The sequence below is a fragment of the Scardinius erythrophthalmus genome, assembly GCF_964197995.2.
Source record: "Scardinius erythrophthalmus genome assembly, chromosome: 2".
NCBI lineage: Eukaryota > Metazoa > Chordata > Actinopteri > Cypriniformes > Leuciscidae > Scardinius > Scardinius erythrophthalmus.
Window position 1 is genome coordinate 3,076,726 of NC_138222.1, and position 21,907 is coordinate 3,098,632.

General features: G+C 35.7%; 1 protein-coding gene across 1 annotated transcript in view; it reads right to left on the minus strand.

The window, feature by feature from the left end:
• Nucleotides 1–21,907, minus strand: part of galns (galactosamine (N-acetyl)-6-sulfatase) — a 51,423-nt gene that overhangs the window by 22,565 nt on the left and 6,951 nt on the right. Inside the window, exons 6-11 of the mRNA XM_081358805.1 lie at nt 21,595–21,661; nt 21,357–21,484; nt 17,741–17,880; nt 16,335–16,438; nt 8,775–8,911; nt 7,675–7,777 (exon numbers count right to left, since the gene is read on the minus strand). Coding sequence (XP_081214931.1) covers nt 7,675–7,777; nt 8,775–8,911; nt 16,335–16,438; nt 17,741–17,880; nt 21,357–21,484; nt 21,595–21,661 — 679 coding nt within the window. The remainder of the gene's footprint in view (nt 1–7,674; nt 7,778–8,774; nt 8,912–16,334; nt 16,439–17,740; nt 17,881–21,356; nt 21,485–21,594; nt 21,662–21,907) is intronic.

Here is a 21,907-nt window from a genome sequence, read left to right on the forward strand (position 1 = left end):
GCCTTTGGCTTGCTCAGTTGGGGATATTTGGGAATATTTAATTTAATTAATCAATCAACGATACTATTGATCAGCATTACCAAACGTGGACGTTCCACTAGAAACAAACATTGATGTATTGTTCTAATTTATTGCTGTGAAGCTGCTTTGATACAGCCTGTGTTGTGAAAAGCGCTATATAAATAAACTTGACTTGACTTGACTTGACATGACATGACATGACATAACATGGCATGAGATGACATGACATAACATGACATGACATACAGTATAACATCACATGACATGACATGACATATAACATAACATATAACATGACATGACATATAACATGACATAACATAACATCTCTATGTTGATGTGCAATTGGAACACATGACATGACATATGACATGACATAACATGACATATAACATGGCATGACATAACATTATATGACATATAACAACACATGACATGACACATGACATGACAACATGGCATGAGATGACATAACATAACATGACATGACATGACAAATACCATGGTATGACATGACATCTCTATGTTGATGTGCAAGTGGAACTCATGACATAACATGACATACAACATAACATGACATATAACATGACATGACATATGACATAACATATAACATGACATGACATATGACATAACATATAACATGACATGACATATAACATGACATATAACATGACATGACATATAACATGACAAAATATAACATGACATGATATATAACATGACAACATGACATGACATATAACATCACATGACATATAACATCACGACATGACACGACATAACATGGCATGACATAACATGACATATAACATGACATGACATAACATGACAACTATGTTGATGTGCAATTGGAACACATGACATGACATGACATGACATAACATGACATAATATTTTGACATTACATTAATGTATGGAGAGCTGGCATGTTAAAAATGCAAATTTGTAAGAACATAAATCAGTGTAATAACCGACTGGTTCCCGACTAAAGATGTGTAGTTAAAAATGCATGTTCAGAAATGTAATAAATAGAAAACAAATAGTATAGATTACTGATTAGCGTGTTGTTAGGCCCAAGTTTGGGTTCTGAGAGTTGATTTGGTTGAAAATGCAAGAAACGTTGCCTTAAGTGTATTCAAGAGGTTTTTCTCAAGGTTTTCTTTTCTTTTTTTCTCTTCCACTTAATGGAGTTTGGGCTCCTTGCCACGGCCTCCTCTGGCTTGCTCAGCTGGGGTCTAAAAGACCATTAATATTCAGTAATATTATCGATTTAACTGCACTGACACTATCGGATGAGAACAACATCTGAACCGAACTGAGATGTATAATCCACACTGTTATTGAACTAAATATGATCAACACTGAACTGACTTGAGCTGAATATAATAACAGATCTGTTTATAGACAAATTGAACCCGTTTCATAACTCTGACAGTTATTGAACTGAATTGAAACAATATTGATCTGAATAATGACACTATTATCTTCTCGCAGAGCTGCTTTAGAGCTGAAATCAAATGTTTTTGCATAATTTATTAATTTTAGAACTTTAACATTATCAATGTGAAGCTGCTTTGAAGCAATCTGTATTTTAAGGAGAGGAGTTTATTCTAAATAATAATTAAGACACTTGTTAAAAAGTGGAACTAAAGTGGCTAACGGGTATTTAAAGTGGGAATAAAGTGATTATCGAGTAGGGTTAGGGCTTTAGGAACTGGGACAAGTAATGTCCCAATAAGGCAGCATCCATTTATGATTTTAACAATAATAACCTTAAACACTGAATATGTTGTTATTATTGTTTTATCCAGGGTTCGTACAGATCCTGTAAAATGAAATTCCAGCTTTTCAAGCACTACTTTTTTTTTTTTTTTTCAAGGACTACAATTAGAGATCTCACTTATCAAACAATATCTTTCTTTATTATCTTTAAAAAAATAAAAAGGTAAATAGATCGATAATAATAAACCAATAAAACAAAATGGTACAAATAAAGTGCGGCAGATGCAATGACTGGTAACTTTAACCATTGAAAGGATACGATGACAAAGATATCGCTTTCCTTATTCATACTGATTATGAATATATGATTGACCAGAAGAATAAAAGCTGTATCATATACTTGGATATTTATGAGCAATATCACACTCATAGCCATGTGAAATGCCTCTATATCAATATCAGACGGACTGCAGCGTTAATTGTGTGTGAAAAGATTGTTTTATCAATAAAATTAAAATTACATTTCCCATATATTGTCTTCAATAATTCAAGCACTTTTCAAGAACTTCTTCATAAATATGGCTGTTTTCAAGGGTTTTCCAGGACTTAAAGTCTTTTTTAAGCACCTTGTACGAACCCTGTTTATAATGCACTCCAATACACTGAGGTGCAAATATTATCTGCCACTATTTGCACTAAGTATAAATAGCATCTAACAACTATTTACACTAGAGAGTGTAATCAAAAACCTGTCATACGACAATCCCTTCCCGCCAAAAAACCCACAGCTCCTCCCCAAACCCAGCTGTCAATCAAAGCTCAGATTTATAATCATTACGTACAGTGAAACCGGTGAAATGTGTAATTTAAGAGAAGAATTCTCAGGTGTTTTCTGTGAGGTAATGCACACTAAAATACTTCATATTATCGCTCAATGGTGCGGCGCGAGGATCATCGGATGCAGAGCACTTACGCCGTGAAATTTCTCATTTCACACCTCGCTGATCCACACAGGTTTCAAGAGGAACTCACCCGAGTGACCGATACTATTAAGCCATCATTTCAACCGGGTTTAACTGGAAACAAACCAGAGGGTGAAAGAGTCTTTTTTTAAGAGAAGTGCAGTGTGGATCACTGCCTAAATACGGTCAAACCAAAACTATTTCAACATTTCTCACATTATCACAGTTTATTCGCAATAGTTTAGAAAATGGTAATAAAATATGAAAAAAATTCACTGGTTTATCCATCCTTCTGTTAGACTGTCTCACACATGAATTATGTTGAATATCTGTCAGCTGTTAAATTTAACTACACAATTAGATAATACCAGTTTAGCTCAACCAATCACCAAGCAGTGCTTCATTTTGTTCAGTCTGTGGTGTAATCACATTAGCAATTAAAGAAAAAACACTTCAGCAAAACATGGTCAGCTCAAAGTGTCTGAGGAATTTTTGGTCCCAAATGTTTTTCAATTTTACTAGTCCACTGTATGAAGAATATTTGGGTATAATATGTCACAGTTTACTTTATTTTGCTCTCCTCACTTACATAAATGAACTATAGTGTCCTGCACCCACTAGTAAAAAACAAAAACAAATTATATCTGGTGTCTGAATTATTTTTGGTTTGACTGTATGTGCAAAAAACCGAACGCTTATTGCCTCACGTCACCCACAATCATTCAAATCAATTTAAACGCGCTGAGCTTAGAAATGATGGGCAAATGGAGATGCCAAATGGCACTAGAGGTGAAAATGCGTCGTAATTTGTGTGCAACTCTAAAGCATCAGGTGAAACCTCCCGAAAACACATTAACCATCAGGACTGGACTCCAGCGTGAGACGCGAGCTCAAACAATCGATCGACGGCTCACAAGCAATCAGACACCATTATTTGTGAAGTTACACTCCAGTTCACATGAGCTGATAAAGGGCTGCTATTGATTCAGTGGCCATCCAGGAGAGAGCAATTTAAGCAACCGATGGGGCATAAAACAAACCCTCCCGTTCAGAGACGAAGCCGAAGGCGCACAGGGGTTACATGTACAGTCAGAGCAACATTCAACATTTCTCACATTATCACATTTTATTCACTCTAGTTTAGAAAATGGTAATAAAATATGACAAGAATCAGTTGATATTTGACTGGTTTTGTCCATCCTTCTGTTAGACTGTCTCACACATGAATTATGTTGAATATCTGTCAGATGTTAAATTTAACTACACAATTAGATAATACCAGTTTAGCTCAACCAATCACCAAGCAATGCTTCATTTTGTTCAGTCTGTGTGTAAAAAGAGCATTAGCAATTAAAGAAAAAACACTTCAGCAAAACATGATCAGGTCAAAGTGTCCGAATCATTTTTAGTCCCAAATTATTATAAATGTCACTGGTAGTCACTGTATGAAGAATTTTTGGGTATAATATGTCACAGTTTACTTTATTTGCTCTCCTCACTTACATAAATTAACTATAGTGTCCTGCACACACAAGTAAAAAATATTTCAAAAATTACATCTTTGTTTGACTGTATGTGTGTTGTGTGACTTTAATGGGAAATGAAGCGTGTGTAGCGTGTATGAGAGATCTCAAACGCTGCTGGAATAGCACTAATAGATGAAGCGTGTTTGCAGAAGTGCTGCTGCTCCATTAGCTCCATTAATATTCATTACTGCCTGATCTTCAAGTCTATTTGATAAGGCATTGTTTTTGAGATAACATTAACACGCTAATGTGCATTTTGGAATGCAATTACTGCATCAAGAGGCAAGAAATCGGGGGAATGTAAGACAATAACTAGCCAAGATTATAACATTTTCTAAAGAAATTTGTTTTGTTGTACAAATTTCACCAATATGATGCTAAGGTGTTCTGTGTATTCTGGATAAGTTGCTTATTATTGGCACAAGCGTATGGGATATTTTTGCCCGTTTTACTGTTCATCAAGCAAAAGGAAAAGCCAAACAATATGAGGCATCATTCATGCCTATAGCACAAATGATGAAGGGTTCTGAAAATCCCCTTTAGATATGCACGATATTGTCCGACTGTACCATATTGTATTGTTATCGGCTGACGTTGATTTTTTTTTACACATGCTGTGTTCACAGCATGTCGTAATTACGAAATGACAACACGCGATATTCTACTCAAGCCTGTTCACATCCTCGGACTCGGAATTAAGTGTTTCTATTGCAACACTATCAACGCCAATATGAATCAATGTGGTACAAGTCAGGGATATTGCAGAAGTGCTGCTGCTCCATTAGCTACATTAATATTCATTACTGCCTGATTTCCGAGATACAAGTAATTCTCAACCAAAATCATTTTCAAGATATAAGTAATTCTCCACCAAAAACATTTCGCCGTTATAAGTAATTCTCAACCAAAATCATTTCCGCAATACAAGTAATTCTCAACCAAAATTATTTTCTGCAATACAAGTAATTCTCAAACAAAATAATTTCCCCGATACAAGTAATTCTCAACCAAATCATTTCCGCAATACAAGTAATTCTCAACCAGAATCATTTCTCCGCTACAAGTAATTCTCAACCAAAATTATTTTCTGCAAAACAATTCTCAACCAAAATTATTTCTGCGATTCAAGTAATTCTCAAACAAAATCATTTTCGCAATACAAGTAATTCTCGACCAAAATAATTTCTCCGCTACAAGTAATTCTCAACCAAAATCATTTCCGCAATACAAGTAATTGTCGACCAAAATCATTTCTCCGCTACAAGTAATTCTCAACCAAAATTATTTTCTGCAATATAATTCTCAACCAAAATCATTTCCGCGATTCAAGTAATTCTTAAACAAAATCATTTCCGCAATACAAGTAATTCTCGACCAAAATCATTTCCCCGATATAAGTAATTCTCAACCAAAATCATTTTCAAGATATAAGTACCGTATTTTCCAGACTATAAGTCGCTCCGGAGTATAAGTCGCATCAGTCAAAAAATGCGTCATGAAGAGGAAAAAAACATATATAAGTCGCACTGGAGTATAAGTCGCATTTATTTAGAAATTTATTTCACAAAATCGAAGACCAAGAACAGACATTTGATCTGTAAAGGCAAGTTATTCAACTACACAGTAGCACACAGAACAACAGGCTGAGTAGGTGTCCGGTGTGTTAACGCAACACATTAACAGTTATTCAGCTAAGTTACACAATAGCATAAAGAACATATACCTGTGAAGCGGAATAGGCTAAATTAACATAAGCCATGGAGTCCAACAAGCAAGTTACCAGTAAACAAGTTCACCAAGCCCCCGCGATCTCATTCCACATCACTGAATCCATTGAATTTTCTTCATATGGTGTCGCTTCTGAATAACTCCGCCAACTAGAGCGCCCTCTCGCGGCTGTAGACGGTAATGTTTTCTCTTGGTTCATCTCAGTCTGAATTAATTTTGATATATAAGTCGCACCTGAATATAAGTCGCAGGACCAGCCAAACTATGAAAAAAAGTGCGACTTATAGTCCGGAAAATACGGTAATTCTCGACCAAAATCATTTCCCCGATATAAGTAATTCTCAACCAAAATCATTTTCAACATATAAGTAATTCTCAACCAAAATCATTTTCAAGATATAAGTAGTTCTGAACCAAAATAATTTCCCCGATACAAGTAATTCTCAACCAAAATCATTTCTCCGCTACAAGTAATTCTCAACCAAAATGATTTTCTGCAATACAATTCTCAACCAAAATGATTTTCTGCAATACAATTCTCAACCAAAATCATTTCCGCAATACAAGTAATTCTCAAACAAAATCATTTCCCCGATACAAGTAATTCTCAACCAAAATCATTTCTCCGCTACAAGTAATTCTCAACCAAAATCATTTCTCCGCTACAAGTAATTCTCAACCAAAATTATTTTATGCAAAACAATTCTCAACCAAAATTATTTTCTGCAAAACAATTCTCGACCAAAATCATTTCTCCGCTACAAGTAATTCTCAACCAAAATCATTTCCCCGATACAAGTAATTCTCAACCAAAATAATTTCCGCAATACAAGTAATTGTAGACGAAAATCATTTCCCCGATACAAGTAATTCTCAACCAAAATCATTTCTCCGCTACAAGTAATTCTCAACCAAAATCATTTCCGCAATACAAGTAATTCTCAAACAAAATTATTTTCTGCAATATAATTCTCAACCAAAATCATTTCCGCAATACAAGTAATTCTCAAACAAAATAATTTCCCCGATACAAGTAATTCTCAACCAAAATCATTTCCGCAATACAAGTAATTCTCGACCAAAATCATTTCTCCGCTACAAGTAATTCTCAACCAAAATAATTTTCTGCAAAACAATTCTCAACCAAAATCATTTCCGCGATTCATGTAATTCTCAAACAAAATCATTTCCCCGATACAAGTAATTCTCAACCAAAATAATTTCCCCTATACAAGTAATTCTCAAACAAAATCAATTCTATGATGTAATTCTCAACCAAAATCATTTCCCTGATACAATTCTCAATCAAAATCATTTCCCCGATAGAAGTAAATCTCAACCAAAATCATTTCCGCGATACAAGTAATTCTCAAACAAAATCAATTATATAATGTAATTCTCAACCAAAATCATTTCCACGATTCAAGTAACTCTCAAATAAAATAATTTCTGCAATACAATTCTCGACCAAAATCATTTTCACGATACAAGTAATTCTCAAGCAAAATCAACTGCATGATATGAGTAATTCTCCACCAAAATCAATTCCATGATACGAGTAATTCTTAACCTGTACGCTCTCACTTAGAACGAAACTGACCATTATCTAAATCTCTTAATGACTTGTGTACACTCAGGCATGTTCCTGATCATCAGACTTCAGATCATCACAGAATAAGAAACTGAGACAGAAGAATATTGCAATCGCTGACCTTGTTGAATTCCTCCCATGAGTTGCTCCAAGTCCAATAGTGCACCTTGTATAGCCCGATCCGCACTGCCATCATCTGGTTTCCACGATAATAGAAGATGGGTCTGTTGGGAATAAAATCACCTTTGAAAGTGCTTAAAGACTACATCAACTTTGTTGAGTAAGAGCATCTACACTCTTAAAAATAAAGGTTCCAGAGGGGGGTTTTCACAGCAATGCCTTATAGAAGAACCATTTTTGGTCCACTTTCTTTTTTTTTTTTGGCTTGCTTAGTTGGGGACATTTAATTTAATATTCGACAATATTACTGATCTGCCTGCATTGACACCATATATATATAAATGTGCTAAATTAACTTTTTTACAACAAAAATGAACCATACTTAAGCTGGACTGTGACGCTATTTTCTTCTAAACAAACTTTGTTGCATTATTTTCCTGTTATCACTGTAAAGCTGCTTTGAAAACTGTATTGTAAAAAGTGCTATATAAATAAAGCTGACTTGACTTTCAGTGAACAGTTCTTAAAATATTTTTTTTTTTTCTTAGACGTGAAGAACACACCTTTTGTGGAATTGAAAGGTTCTATGTTTAAGGTTCTTAGTAAATGGCAATTAAGAACCTTTATTTTTACGAGTCTAACGGCTTAACGTACTGAACGTTCTGAGATTTTCAATTCAATTCATTTCAATTCACATTTATTTGCATAGCGTTTTTCACAGTACACATCGTTTCAAAGCAGCTTTACAGAAAATGCAAAGCGAGAAACAGAAAACAGCTTTACAGAAAATGAGTCCACATTACAATTTACAGTGATCTGTTATCAGAGGAAACCGTCTAAGTTATGCATTTCAGAAATGTACATATAAAAAATCACAGTTAGCAAAAAAAAATTTAATTTAAACAATGTAATAATTAAAAGCAGAAACAATGAGCTCATTGAAGTAATGAATACTTGTTTGTTAACAAATGATTATGACATTTAGAAAAAATGAATCTGCTTTGACCGACCACCTAAAATGGATGTTTATTCTGCATGTAAACCAGTCTGATCAAAATAATGGAATGTGAATGGATGTACTGCTTGCTTTGAAGTGGTTACCTGTCTAGCAGTGAGTTGTTGAAGAGTACAGGACTTAAATCGAGACCATCAATGACACGTTCATCAGGGGGAGGAACGCCAGCCACGGAAAGACTCGTACTGAAGAGATCCATTACGCTGCCCAACTGATGGCTCACCTGAGGAACAAAACGCTTTAAAAGAGCCGTGCGGTCAAGGCCGTAACCAGGGTTTGAAAATTAGTGAGGTCCGAGGTGAGGTGCAGGGCCGGATTAAGAATTCAGAGGCCCCTGGGCACAATCAATGTCTTGTAGGCCCCCCCTTAGGCAGGCCTAATGTATAGTTTGTCCAAGGACATTTTAATTTTGCATTAAGAGTTTTAGTTTACTGACTTAAAAGGAACTTTGTTGTACTATGCTGGAGTAAAGTTCATAAATGATAGATCTTTCCCATATAGGATTTTGTAAAACTATGTTGGGTAAACCTCTGTTCCTCTAGGGGGGTTCGGGGGCATGCTCCCCCGCAAGAAAATTTTGTACATTTTAAGGTTAAATGCATCAATCTGGTGCTCTTTGAGAGCTCAAAATTAAGAGCTTCAACGGGCTTCAACCCATGAACTGTGCACAAATAAAAAACATTGACTTGTACCTGGACATTAAAGGGGGCTCAAACATATTTTTTAGTTATGATATGGAGTTTCAGTCTACATTACATTATAACTGGTGTTTTAGTATGCCAAACAATTAGTATAATAATATAATAATGATTTCTATAATTATTCCTATGACATAAAATCCATATAGCCTAATAAATGAAAATGAATATTTCAAAAGTATATTTTACATTACACTATAGGAAAATTACAATACTTTTGTCCTAATGTCTTCACTTGCAAGAAATAAACCCTTTGATCGCGTGAGCAAAGTGCGCACTTTTCTTTAAATCACGCAGCACAAACATAATGCCTATATAGGATACTTAAAGTCTTGTGCTGTTTTATAAAGCACAAAACCATATCACGGTTTCGATATTAGTTCGTTGGCAAAATATAACGCTAGAGACCTTTATGTTAGGCTATACATTTTACATCTCATGTGTATTGGGAAAAGGGAGAAGAGGGAGAAGAGCGAGTTCGGCAAAAGGCGGATTCGAACTCGAGTCGAACGCGTCAAAAGCTACTTAGTTTCAAGCACCTCACGCACGCCCAACGACCCGTGCAACTGTAGCTATTTAGTTGTGGGTGCCTTTTTTGCTAAAAAGACAGGCACTTAGTGCAAATTATACGCGCCATTATCGGAAATGTAAAAGAAAAAAAAGTTTATTGGCACTTTTTGGTCATTTCATGACTTTCAAATTGACATCAACTACGATGCTGTTGCATCATGCTTGTAGTTTCTTTTGCGCTTTATTTATAAATTATAATAAAGTGACATAAAGCGCTCTGCCGCATTTTTTACAGTCTATGCTCACAACACGCTCTCAAGTCCCGTTCACTGATCTACCTTCTCGCAGCGACATAAATTGCAAACACACATATGACGCGGTTTAAACGGCTAATTAATCATTCAGAGAGCTTGAAATTTTATTTTTGAATATAAAAAAATGACCGAGGTCCGGACCTCGGTGACCTCATAGCTGGCTACGGCCATGCGTGCGGTGTGGAATACTTGATTCTGATTGGTCAATTGCTCCATCCAGCGGTATATTATTCCCAGATAACAACCGCTGAGAACAGAAACACAGGCTCATCCGGGTCACTGAAGTCAGCAGCGCTATACACTCGCTAGGAGCGTTTTTTATATATATAAATCGCTTATGTGAAAAAAAAAAATGACTTGTGTAAGATTTTGCCCACTCGCCCACTACTCGTGTTAAAGATTTGTGATTAAAATATGGACATAATTATGATTTTTGCCATAATCGAGCAGCCCTACCTGAAGTCAAAAGTTGGCTACGATCTGAAGGTGGACGTAAAAAAATTACTGCTCAAAATATAAGGCTTTTATCCGCTAAAAAATCTTTCAATCAGACAACAGAAGACATGAAGTAGAGTATGTGCAACACAGTTTTGATCATGTTGATCAATCATTTAGAGGCCTTCGAATTTAACATATCAAATATGGGTTAATTGGATAAGCGAGCACAATTATCTATCATATCACATGATCAATAATCATAATACCAGCTGATATATGCGTCTATCACTAGTCATGATGCTCAAAATTGTAATAAATCAACCCATGCAGCAAATCACACAGACATGCACCAATGCAAAATCATTTTCTCTATGCTTCTCAAAGCATGGACAGTTTAGAAGAGCAGCGTTTCTTCAGTTCCCGCTCTAATCTGCGCTCGCAGGTTTATTATAAACCACACTAACATCTCTGTAAATGAAGAGAAAGGCAGAGAGAAAGGAGAGTCGGGACAGAGGCCGCAACTGCAGCTTTATCTGTCCTCCCCAGTCCTGCTGCAAAAAAAAGCTTTATTTTATTTATAAACTTTGAACTATTTTCCGATAAAATGCCATTTTTTCGCTGTCATCCTTGATCTTCCATTCTATTCTCTCCTGAACGGGCCTTTGAGGGAAACGGCACGCTCACAATCAGATAGCGCTATCAGCACTGAGCAGCTGGCACACACACACACACACACACACACACACACACACACACGTCGCCTACTTCAGCCTCCCAGAATTCCCTTCACCACTGCCAGTACATTCCATTATCTTCACTCTCAGGCTTCACACACACAGACGTACGAACATACATACTTATACACACAGGAAAAGGAGAAATCAAAGGGAACAATTAATAAAGGTAACTAGCCGTTACCACCAGCTGCTCGTATCCAGCAACACACACACACACACACACACACAAAACATGGGACTTGTAAAAAGGGGAAATGAAAATTCTTTATCTCCAATTCATTTCCTCTCCGTTCTCTTCTTCTCTGACGCTAGTTATCTGAGCAGACAGACCTGTCTAATGCACTCAGTGTGTGTGTGTCTCTGAGCTGATGAACACAACACCCCCCACATCTTTATTTTTATATTCACGTCACTCCATCGGTGAAGTGAACCGTAGTTCGAATGCAGAGTCCGACCAAGTCAAGGTCAAGTCTCAAATCACGTTTGATAATAGCGTCTCCTTAACTATATGCTACTAGACAACCACAGGAACCACAAGATCATTTAAAGAGGACCTATAATGCTTTTTTAAATCTTTATTCAGTGTGTGATGTTGCTGTTTGAGCATGAAAAAACTCCAGTTCTTCTCTATATCAGTGTCAGTGTTCCTGAACTCCTGAAACGCCTCCACTGTAGTCTTGAGTTTCTTCCGGGAACGAACACGTCACAATATTCCTCATTATAATAATTAATGCGCAGAATAAAGGGGCGGGGCCTGGTTGAGTTAGTTAGTAGTGTGTTAAACTGGCGGTTATGGTAAGGGGCGGTACATTTCCCAAACACACTCAAAGCGCTCGACCAATCACAACACACTGCTCCAGCCGACCAATCAGAGCGCAGTGTGCTTTTCAGAAGGAGGGGCTTCATAGAGACAGGAAGTAAACAGAGCGTTACTGACAGACTGGGAAGAGAGGAGCCGCAACAATGGAGAATATGAGGAGAATAATCAACATTCAAGCAGGAAAACCTGTTCTAGTAGAGCATGAACACAACAGCAAGACTGTAAAAGGGAATAATAGGTCCTCTTTAATATTTAAATGCCATTTACTTTGTGGCACTGCCACTCAGTAGGAAACGTTGTTTTCATAACAGGTCACAATGACATATATTTAGGTTTTTTTGTTTGTTTTTTTTTGGATGCTGTTATAACATTAGTCAAGTTACTTAACCCCAAAACAATCATACATTAACATGATCGTATTTGCAGAATTCTTACTATGTGTTTGTAAAACTGTGCAGATTTACATTGGAGGATTCTGAAACATTTGTCACAGCAAGACAGCAAAGAAATCCTCAAAAATAAATGGGAATCCACTAAAAACCTTTGTCAGTCTCATCAAATAGTTGCTTTCTTTCTCAGAAACTCTGAATATGAATTTGTGAATCTAGTTTTATTTATTTGAGAGTACATTTTATATTAGATTTATTTGTAAATATGGAACAAATTTCACCCAACAAATGATATTTTAGACTCCACTTTAGACATCCTACTAACTACAAGTAACTTTCCAACTACATGTCAACTAACAGTCATTAGAGTATTAGTAGACTGTTAGGTTAGGGTTCGGGATAGTAGAATAAGTTGACATGTAGTTGAAAAGTTAGAGTCATCTTAATGTCTGTCGGGAGCATCAAAATAAAGTATGAGCAGATATTAAGCACAGTCTACTAATACTATAATGACTGCTAGTTGGCATGTAGTTGCAAAGTTACTTGTAGTTAGTAAATGTCTAAAGTGGATTATCAAAATAAAGTGTTAGCAGATATTAAGCACAGTCTACTAATACTATAATGACTGCTAGTTGACTTGTAGTTGCAAAGTTACTTGTAGTTAGTAAATGTCTAAAGTGGATTATCAAAATAAAGTGTTAGCAGATATTAAGCACAGTCTACTAATACTATAATGACTGCTAGTTGACTTGTAGTTGCAAAGTTACTTGTAGTTAGTAGGATGTCTAAAGTGGACTATCGAAATAAAGCATTACCGAATAAAAACGGGCATCAATGCTCCCCATAAGAGAAATGGACGAGAAGATACACATATCACACAGAGCCACACTCGAGCGGGCAAAATCCAGCCTGCCACCGCAAGACAAACACTAACAGTGTGAAACACCTGCTTATCCCGCTCTGGCACTGCCCAGACACCTGGCACATATCCCAGCATGCACCTCTTCCCTTCAGTTCTTTATCCGGCACGCCTGGCATATTCAGATACTGAAGCCCTCATTACAGCTCAATCCAACCTCAGCAAACACACAAACAGATTAGCCGCTTAAGACGTTCCCAATCCTCCAGTCCCTCGTGCTATCAGGACCCCGCACACCCCTCAGATATGAGCTTAGCGCTCGCTCCTCCAGAAATACCCCCACGCCACAGCCCCATGGCACAGCTAACCCTAATACAATTAAAAGTCATTTGCGGAGCGCACAGCTTCAGCGGATCAGGGAAAAAGGAGACAGGGAAGGAGACCAGAGCTGGGAATCAAAGGGAATTTGAAGGAAAAAAAAAATCGACAATATTTCAAAAGGAATTCGATGGTTGTCCTGAAAAAAGGTAACGTTTTTGGGGGGAAAAAAACTGAACGTTGTAAATATTACTCGGTTCCAATATTTAAAAAAAATAAAAAAATAAAAAAATAATAATATTTATTCAAAATTTGACTTGCCATAGATAGGAACCAAAAGGAATTTAAAGAAGAAAAAAAATATTTCAAAAGGAATTCGATGATTGTCCTGACAAAGGTAAGGTTTAAAACCAAACTGAACATCGTAAGTATTATTCGGTTCCAATATTGAAAAATTGGAGAAAAAAACAAACAAACAAATATATTCAAAATTGTGCTAGCCAGACATGGGAATCAAATCTAAATTGAGTTCTCTTGCGCATGTTTTTTGTTTGAATGGTTTTAAATTGTCTGAATGCTTAAAGTCACTTCTCTTCTCTGATGACGAGGGCGGGGCAACCTGTCAATCACATGAGATCCACCTATAGCAAACCACAAACATCCAAATCAATCACTCACAGACTAAATCAAACCCCGCCCACATTTGTTCTTGTTCCAGAAGCGTTTCACTCTGCAACTTCCGTTTTCTGCACAAAAGGTGAAAAATGCAGTTTCAGCCACAGCTATTTATTTTTTTGAGGCTGTAAAACAATATAAACTGGAACATTTGTCTGTCTGAATGGGAGCAAGATGATAAGGTAATGAAGCATTCATTGTAGCGTGTTGCGTCTCAATGCCCCGTTCACTTTGACGTGTTTATGACCTGTTTAATTTCTGATGGTCTAAATTACGATGGTCTAAGTAGACTCCGTATGTTCGTTTGACTGGAAGCTAGAATTTTACTTTGTAATGTTAAATATGCATATTTTTCTTACACAAACTCATCACTTTGCTTCAGAAGGCCTTTATGAACCCCCCGGAGCCTGTGAAGTTTGTTTATCATGGATAGATGCACTTTTATGATGGATAGATGCACTTTTATGATGGATAGATGCACTTTTATGATGGATAGATGCACTTTATGATGGATAGATGCACTTTTATGATGGATAGATGCACTTTTATGATGGATAGATGCACTTTTATGATGGATAGATGCACTTTATGATGGATAGATGCACTTTATGATGGATGGATGCACGTTTTTGAGCTTCAATCTGTTGGTTGCAATCCACTGCGATTATAAAGCTTGGAAGAGCCAGGATATTTTTTTATACAGTACCAGTCAAAAGTTTGGAAACGTTACTATTTTTAATGTTTTTGAAAGAAGTCTCTTATGCTCATCAAGCCTGCAGTTAAAAAAACAAAAACAAAAAAAACAGTAATATTATGAAATATTATTACAATTTAAAATAATGGTTCTCTTTTTTAATATACTTTAAAATGTAATTTATTTTTGTGATGCAAAGCTGAATTTTCATCAGCAAGTACTCCAGTCTTTGGTGTCTCATGATCCTTCAGAAATCATTCTAATATGATGATTTATGATCAATGTTGGAAAAAGTTGTGCTGCTTAATATTTTTTTTATAACCTGAGATACTTTTTTCAGGATTATTTGATGAATAAAAAGTTAAAAAGTACTGTATTTATTTAGAATAGAAATCTTTTGTAACAATATACACTACCGTTCAAAAGTTTGGGAACAATAACTTTTTTTTTTTTAAAGAAATTAGTACTTTAATTCAACAAGGATGCGTTAAATTGATAAAAGGTGATGGTAACGATTTATATTGTTAGAAATATTTTTATTTTGAATAAATGCTGTTTTTATGAATAAATGCTGTTAACGTTTTACTCATCAATGAATCCTGAAAAAGTATTCCAAAAAAATATATTAAACAGCACAACTGTTTCCATCATTGATAATAACTGAGTATCAAATCATCATATTAGAATGATTTCTGAAGGATCATAAGACACCAAAGACTGGAGTACTTGCTGATGAAAATTCAGCTTTGCATCACAAAAATAAATTACATTTTAAAGTATATTAAAAAAGAGAAACATTATTTTAAATTGTAATAATATGTCATAATATTACTGTTTTTTTTTTTAACTGCAGGCTTGATGAGCATAAGAGACTTCTTTCAAAAACATTAAAAATAGTAACGTTTCCAAACTTTTGACTGGTACTGTATACCTCTGATTGTATTCGTCTGAAAGAAGTAAGTCATATACACCTAGGATGGCTTGAGGGTGAGTAAATCATGGGCTAATTTTCATTTAAAAGTGAACTACTCCTTCAATGTTTAAAGGCCCTTGCAAACTAACGAAAGTTCTGATGGAGCGTTTGAACAGATAGAAATGTGTAAGGTGTGTTTTGAGGGTGTTGATAGATGGAATACAGCGAATTGGAAAGCACATTTGGGACTTTTTAGTGAAATAGCTTGGGATAATTCTCACTGTGCCAGCAGGGATTCGTCCAGGCCACCAGGCAATGGCTGGTTCCCTCATCCCACCTTCAAATGTAGTCTCTTTCCCACAGAGAAACGGGCCGTTGCTGCCACCTGAGGATGAAAACGGACAAGACAGAATCACAAACTCAAAGCCTCGACTGTGGAGGGCAATTCATCTCTGAAAAATCATCTTTACTACAAAAGAGACCCATGACACAAAGAAATTGAATAGGTGTATTGGGAGCGTACATGAAAGATGAGTTGAGAGAGCAGAACGACACTGAAAAACAGCTAGATACAATGCAATGATAAAAATGTCCACCGGCACATGTGTACATAGACCAATAATGGAAAAAAAAGCACATTCAGGCCTGCGAAGACAAATGAACCTGAGCCTCCTCTAAAATTGCATTTGGAATAAACAAAACAACCAGTATTGGAGAGCAACTAACTAATAAACTAATTTAACTGCATTTTATCAATAGAATGAAAGTAGCTCAGAGAAACAAGCCAACTTTTTTCCCTAATCACAAAATAATAATAATAAATGACACATAATGTGTACAATTACACATACATGTCATATATATATATAAATAAATTTATTAAATATACATTAATAAACTGGTGTAAAATGGATTAAATTAATTACATAAAAAAATTATCAAAAGTTTTTCTTTTTAAGTGCCCCTATCATGCTATTTTTAAAGGTTCCTTATTTGGTTTTGGAGTCTCCTACAATACATGTACATGCATCCAAAGTAAAAAAAAAACACTTAACTTTTCTCATAATATACATTGCAGCATCACCACATTTTCACCAAGAGTCTGAAAACGGTTCGATCAAGGATTCAGTCTCTCTAAACCCCGCCTCTCTGAGAGCCTGCTCTGCTCTGATTGGTCACATGGCCCAGTCTGCTGTGATTGGTCAAACACGTACAGCACATGTCAGAAACCAAACGCTCATTAGCATATCTGAATTTAAGCTCCGGATCTTCCTCTGCACTTGACACACAGTTATACGAACAGTAATGATGCCGTTGTCTTATCTTATATAAGAGCATCAAAAGTGGATTTGCAGCGTCTTCTTGACATGAACAACACGAACCAAACTCTTCCAGTCTCAGATAAACTACAGTGTTTGAGAACACTGAATCAATTCTTTCTTTTAGGAGACAATAATTTTGTATTTTGATCTTTAAACATTCACAAACAGCAACATCACACACTGCATGAACGGTAATATCTGAAAAAGCACAATAGGGGCACTTTTAATAAAAAAATCAGTTTTCTCATGCATCACCACTGATTTGGAGCCCTTTATTCAAACCAATTATTTTAATTCCCTAACTAAATAAAAAGCTGGCAAAAACTGTGATAGGTGTGTTAATGTTAGTGTGAATGGTTTCGCACTTTGTCTTGGTCCAGACATCACCGCTGCCCCGTTATCAGAAGTGAAGAACACAAATGTGTTGTTGTGGATTCCCAGACTGACCAGTCGTTCCAGAATCTGGCCAATGCTGTAATCCAGCTCCATCACGGCATCCCCATAACTATAAGACAAATCACACACTTCAATCATTAAATTATTACACAGTTTAAATGAATACCTTTTTCGCTAACTGTGATTTTGTATATGTGCATTTCTGAAATACATAACTTAGACAGTCACCTCTGATAACAGATCACTGTAAATTGTAACTCATGCATTTTCTGTAAAACTGCTTTGAAATGCTATGTGTATTGTGAAAAGCGCTATACAAATAAATGTGAATTGAATTGAATCCAACCATTAAAAATTACCCCAAATAACCTTCAGTGGCTCTAACCCTGACAGCATAACAAATTCTGTCAAATTAGCCCACTTTGAAACCTGTGACAGATGGATGTGATATATGGAGGATGATAGATGTCTGGAATATAGATGTGCGCTGGTTATAAAACTTTAAGATGTGGCGTGTCAGGCTGAATCCCTCCACCGCCAGCACCTGGCTAATACCCCTCAGCCTTGATCCATTCCTCTGTCAACACAAACCTCATTTAGCATTCTGAAGGAACGTATGCTTACTGAAGCCTCAGTATTCAAAAGCACTGGACTGAATACTAAACAGCTGCAGACAAGACTACCAATGAAGCCTCCGGCGCTCATTCTTGCCTCCGAGCAGGAAAAATAACATCTCATTAACCAATCATTTCTATATTACAAAACAGGAATGCACAGAAGCAGAATTTTTGGCCAAAACGCTAATGAGTTATGTAATTAGATTACTTTTTTGAGTAACAAGTAATGCATTACTTTTAAATTTACAACAAAATATCAGGGTTACTTTTTCAAACAAGTAACTTAAGCCGATAACAGATATATTGGCCGATAAACCTATATCAGATACTGATAACCGATAATAATTTATATTTAAAAAGCTGATAACCGATATATTGCCTGATAAACCTATATCAGATACTAATAACCGATAATACTTTATATTTAAAAAGCCGATAACCGATATATTGGCCGATAAACCTATAGCAGATACTGATAACTGATAATTCTTAATATTTAAAAAGCGGATAACCGACATATTGGCCGATAAACCTATAGCGGATACTGATAACCTATAATTCTTTATATTTAAAAAGCCAATAACCGATATATTGGCCGATAAACCTATATCAGATACTGATAACCGATAATTCTTTATATTTAAAAAGCCAATAACCGATATATTGGCCGATAAACCTATATCAGATACTGATAACCGATAATTCTTTATATTTAAAAAGCCAATAACCGATATATTGGCCGATAAACCTATATCGGATACTGATAACCGATAATACTTTATATTTAAAAAGCCAATAACCGATATATTGGCCGATAAACCTATAGCAGATACTGATAACCGATAATTCTTTATATTTAAAAAGCGGATAACCGATATATTGGCCGATAAACCTATAGCAGATACTGATAACCGATAATTCTTTATATTTAAAAAGCGGATAACCGATATATTGGCCGATAAAACTATATCGGATACCGATAACCGATAATTCTTTATATTTAAAAAGCCAATAACCGATATATTGCCTGATAAACCTATATCAGATACTAATAACCGATAATACTTTATATTTAAAAAGCCGATAACCGATATATTGGCCGATAAACCTATAGCAGATACTGATAACCTATAATTCTTTATATTTAAAAAGCGGATAACCGACATATTGGCCGATAAACCTATAGCAGATACTGATAACCGATAATTCTTTATATTTAAAAAGCGGATAACCGACATATTGGCCGATAAACCTATAGCAGATACTGATAACCGATAATTCTTTATATTTAAAAAGCGGATAACCGACATATTGGCCGATAAACCTATAGCAGATACTGATAACCGATAATTCTTTATATTTAAAAAGCGGATAACCGACATATTGGCCGATAAACCTATAGCAGATACTGATAACCGATAATTCTTTATATTTAAAAAGCCAATAACCGATATATTGGCCGATAAACCTATAGCAGATACTGATAACCAATAATTCTTTATATTTAAAAAGCCAATAACCGATATATTGGCCGATAAACCTATATCAGATACTGATAACCGATAATTCTTTATATTTAAAAAGCCAATAACCGACATATTGGCCGATAAACCTATAGCAGATACTGATAACCGATAATTCTTTATATTTAAAAAGCGGATAACCGATATATTGGCCGATAAACCTATATCGGATACCGATAACCGATAATTCTTTATATTTAAAAAGCGGATAACCGACATATTGGCCGATAAACCTATAGCAGATACGGATAACGATAATTCTTTATATTTAAAAAGCCGATAACCGATATATTGGCTGATAAACCAATAGCATCTACATTTTTTTACAAGTAAAATCAGATAATTAAATTTTTAATGCACATTACAAAACATAAAATGATTTAATTATGATTTAATTTAAACTTTTGACCAGTAGTGTAAAGTAATAGCACACCTTTTCTATCCAAATCATATTATTTGAAGTATCATTCATGTGCGTATCACAAATATGCAAAATTAGTTATACCGTGCAGTTTTAATATTTTTTTATTCGGCAATTCTTACTTACCGCTAGGGCTGCACGATATTGAAGAAAAATGCGATAACTCATTAAATAATGCGATATTCGATATGCGATACGATAATGCTTAAAGTGTATAAAATAAACTTAAACTAGCTTTAAAATACATTTAAAATTATATAACCTACATACGTGTTTCACATTCTTTTTGTGATGAGAAAACATCCCTACAGCTTCTGCCAGTGAACATCAGTGTTTTACTGTATATCAGAAGTGTTATTTTAACATCAGTGTAAACCTCGGGGGTTCAGGTTATCCTACATTAGGGTTATTTAACAACACAAACTGAATAATCAAATGTAAAAATAAAACACTGCTTAGTTTTCACTGTATGAATTAAATATATCCTGATTCTTATTAAAGCTACAAAAGTGATTCAGCCGAGAGTGAGTGATTTTCTCTTCGTCTTTTGTTCATGACTCCAGTTATTGCAAGCCGTTGCGATACGCATATCACGATACATTTGCGATATTTCAAAAATTTCGATAAATGTGACCCTGGACCACAAAACCAGTCACATGGGTCAATTTTTTTGGTAATTCTTTTCATGGGTCTGAATAAATAAGCTTTCCATTAATGTATGGTTTGTTAGGATAGGACAATATTTGGCAGAGATATGACTTGAAAATCTGGAATCTGAGGGTGCAAAAATCTCCTTTAAAGTTGTCCATTTATGTTGCCGATTGTGCTGCATTCACTCAAAAAAATAAATGTTTTATATATTTACGGTAGGAAATTTACTAAATATCTTCATGGAACATGATCTTTACTTAATATCCTAATGATTTTTGGCATAAAAGAAAAGTTGGCTATTGCCACAAATATACCCGTGCGACTCGTGACTGGTTTTGTGGTCCAGGGTCACATATTGTGCAGCCCTACTTACCGCCCCCTCTGACTCTTTCCAAGGAAGTGTTTTGAGGCGTAAACAGGCGCGTGAGTTGCATCTGGAGCCCAGTAGAGAAAGAAGGGCCGCTGGGCCGTGGCTTGCCGAGAGATAAAGTCCAACCCTTCCTGGAGACAGATAGAATCAAAACCAACATCAGGCACATCCCACAGTGCATCTGTCCAAGACTGATCCGCACAAATAAACATTAATCGAGCCAGTGAACAGGAAAACTCACCTCCAGATAGATTTGGGTGATGTTGGATTCCCCTGTTTTCACATTAATCTCAAACTCTTCGTAATACCTGCAAAACACACAGATCATCTAAACGTTCTGCTTCCTGCAGATCTAATGAGACCATCACCACAAACTCATTTCAGAACCATATGAGCTCTTGTTCCAAATGACAAGCTTCCTAAACCAAGTGCTGCACCAGGGTGTGATTAGGAAGTGAATTTGAAGAGGTAAATTGCGAGATTGTGTCTCAGAAGACACACGCGTTGTGAGAAGGAGCTGAGGCGTGGACTCTCTTATGCTCCGGCTGTTCCAG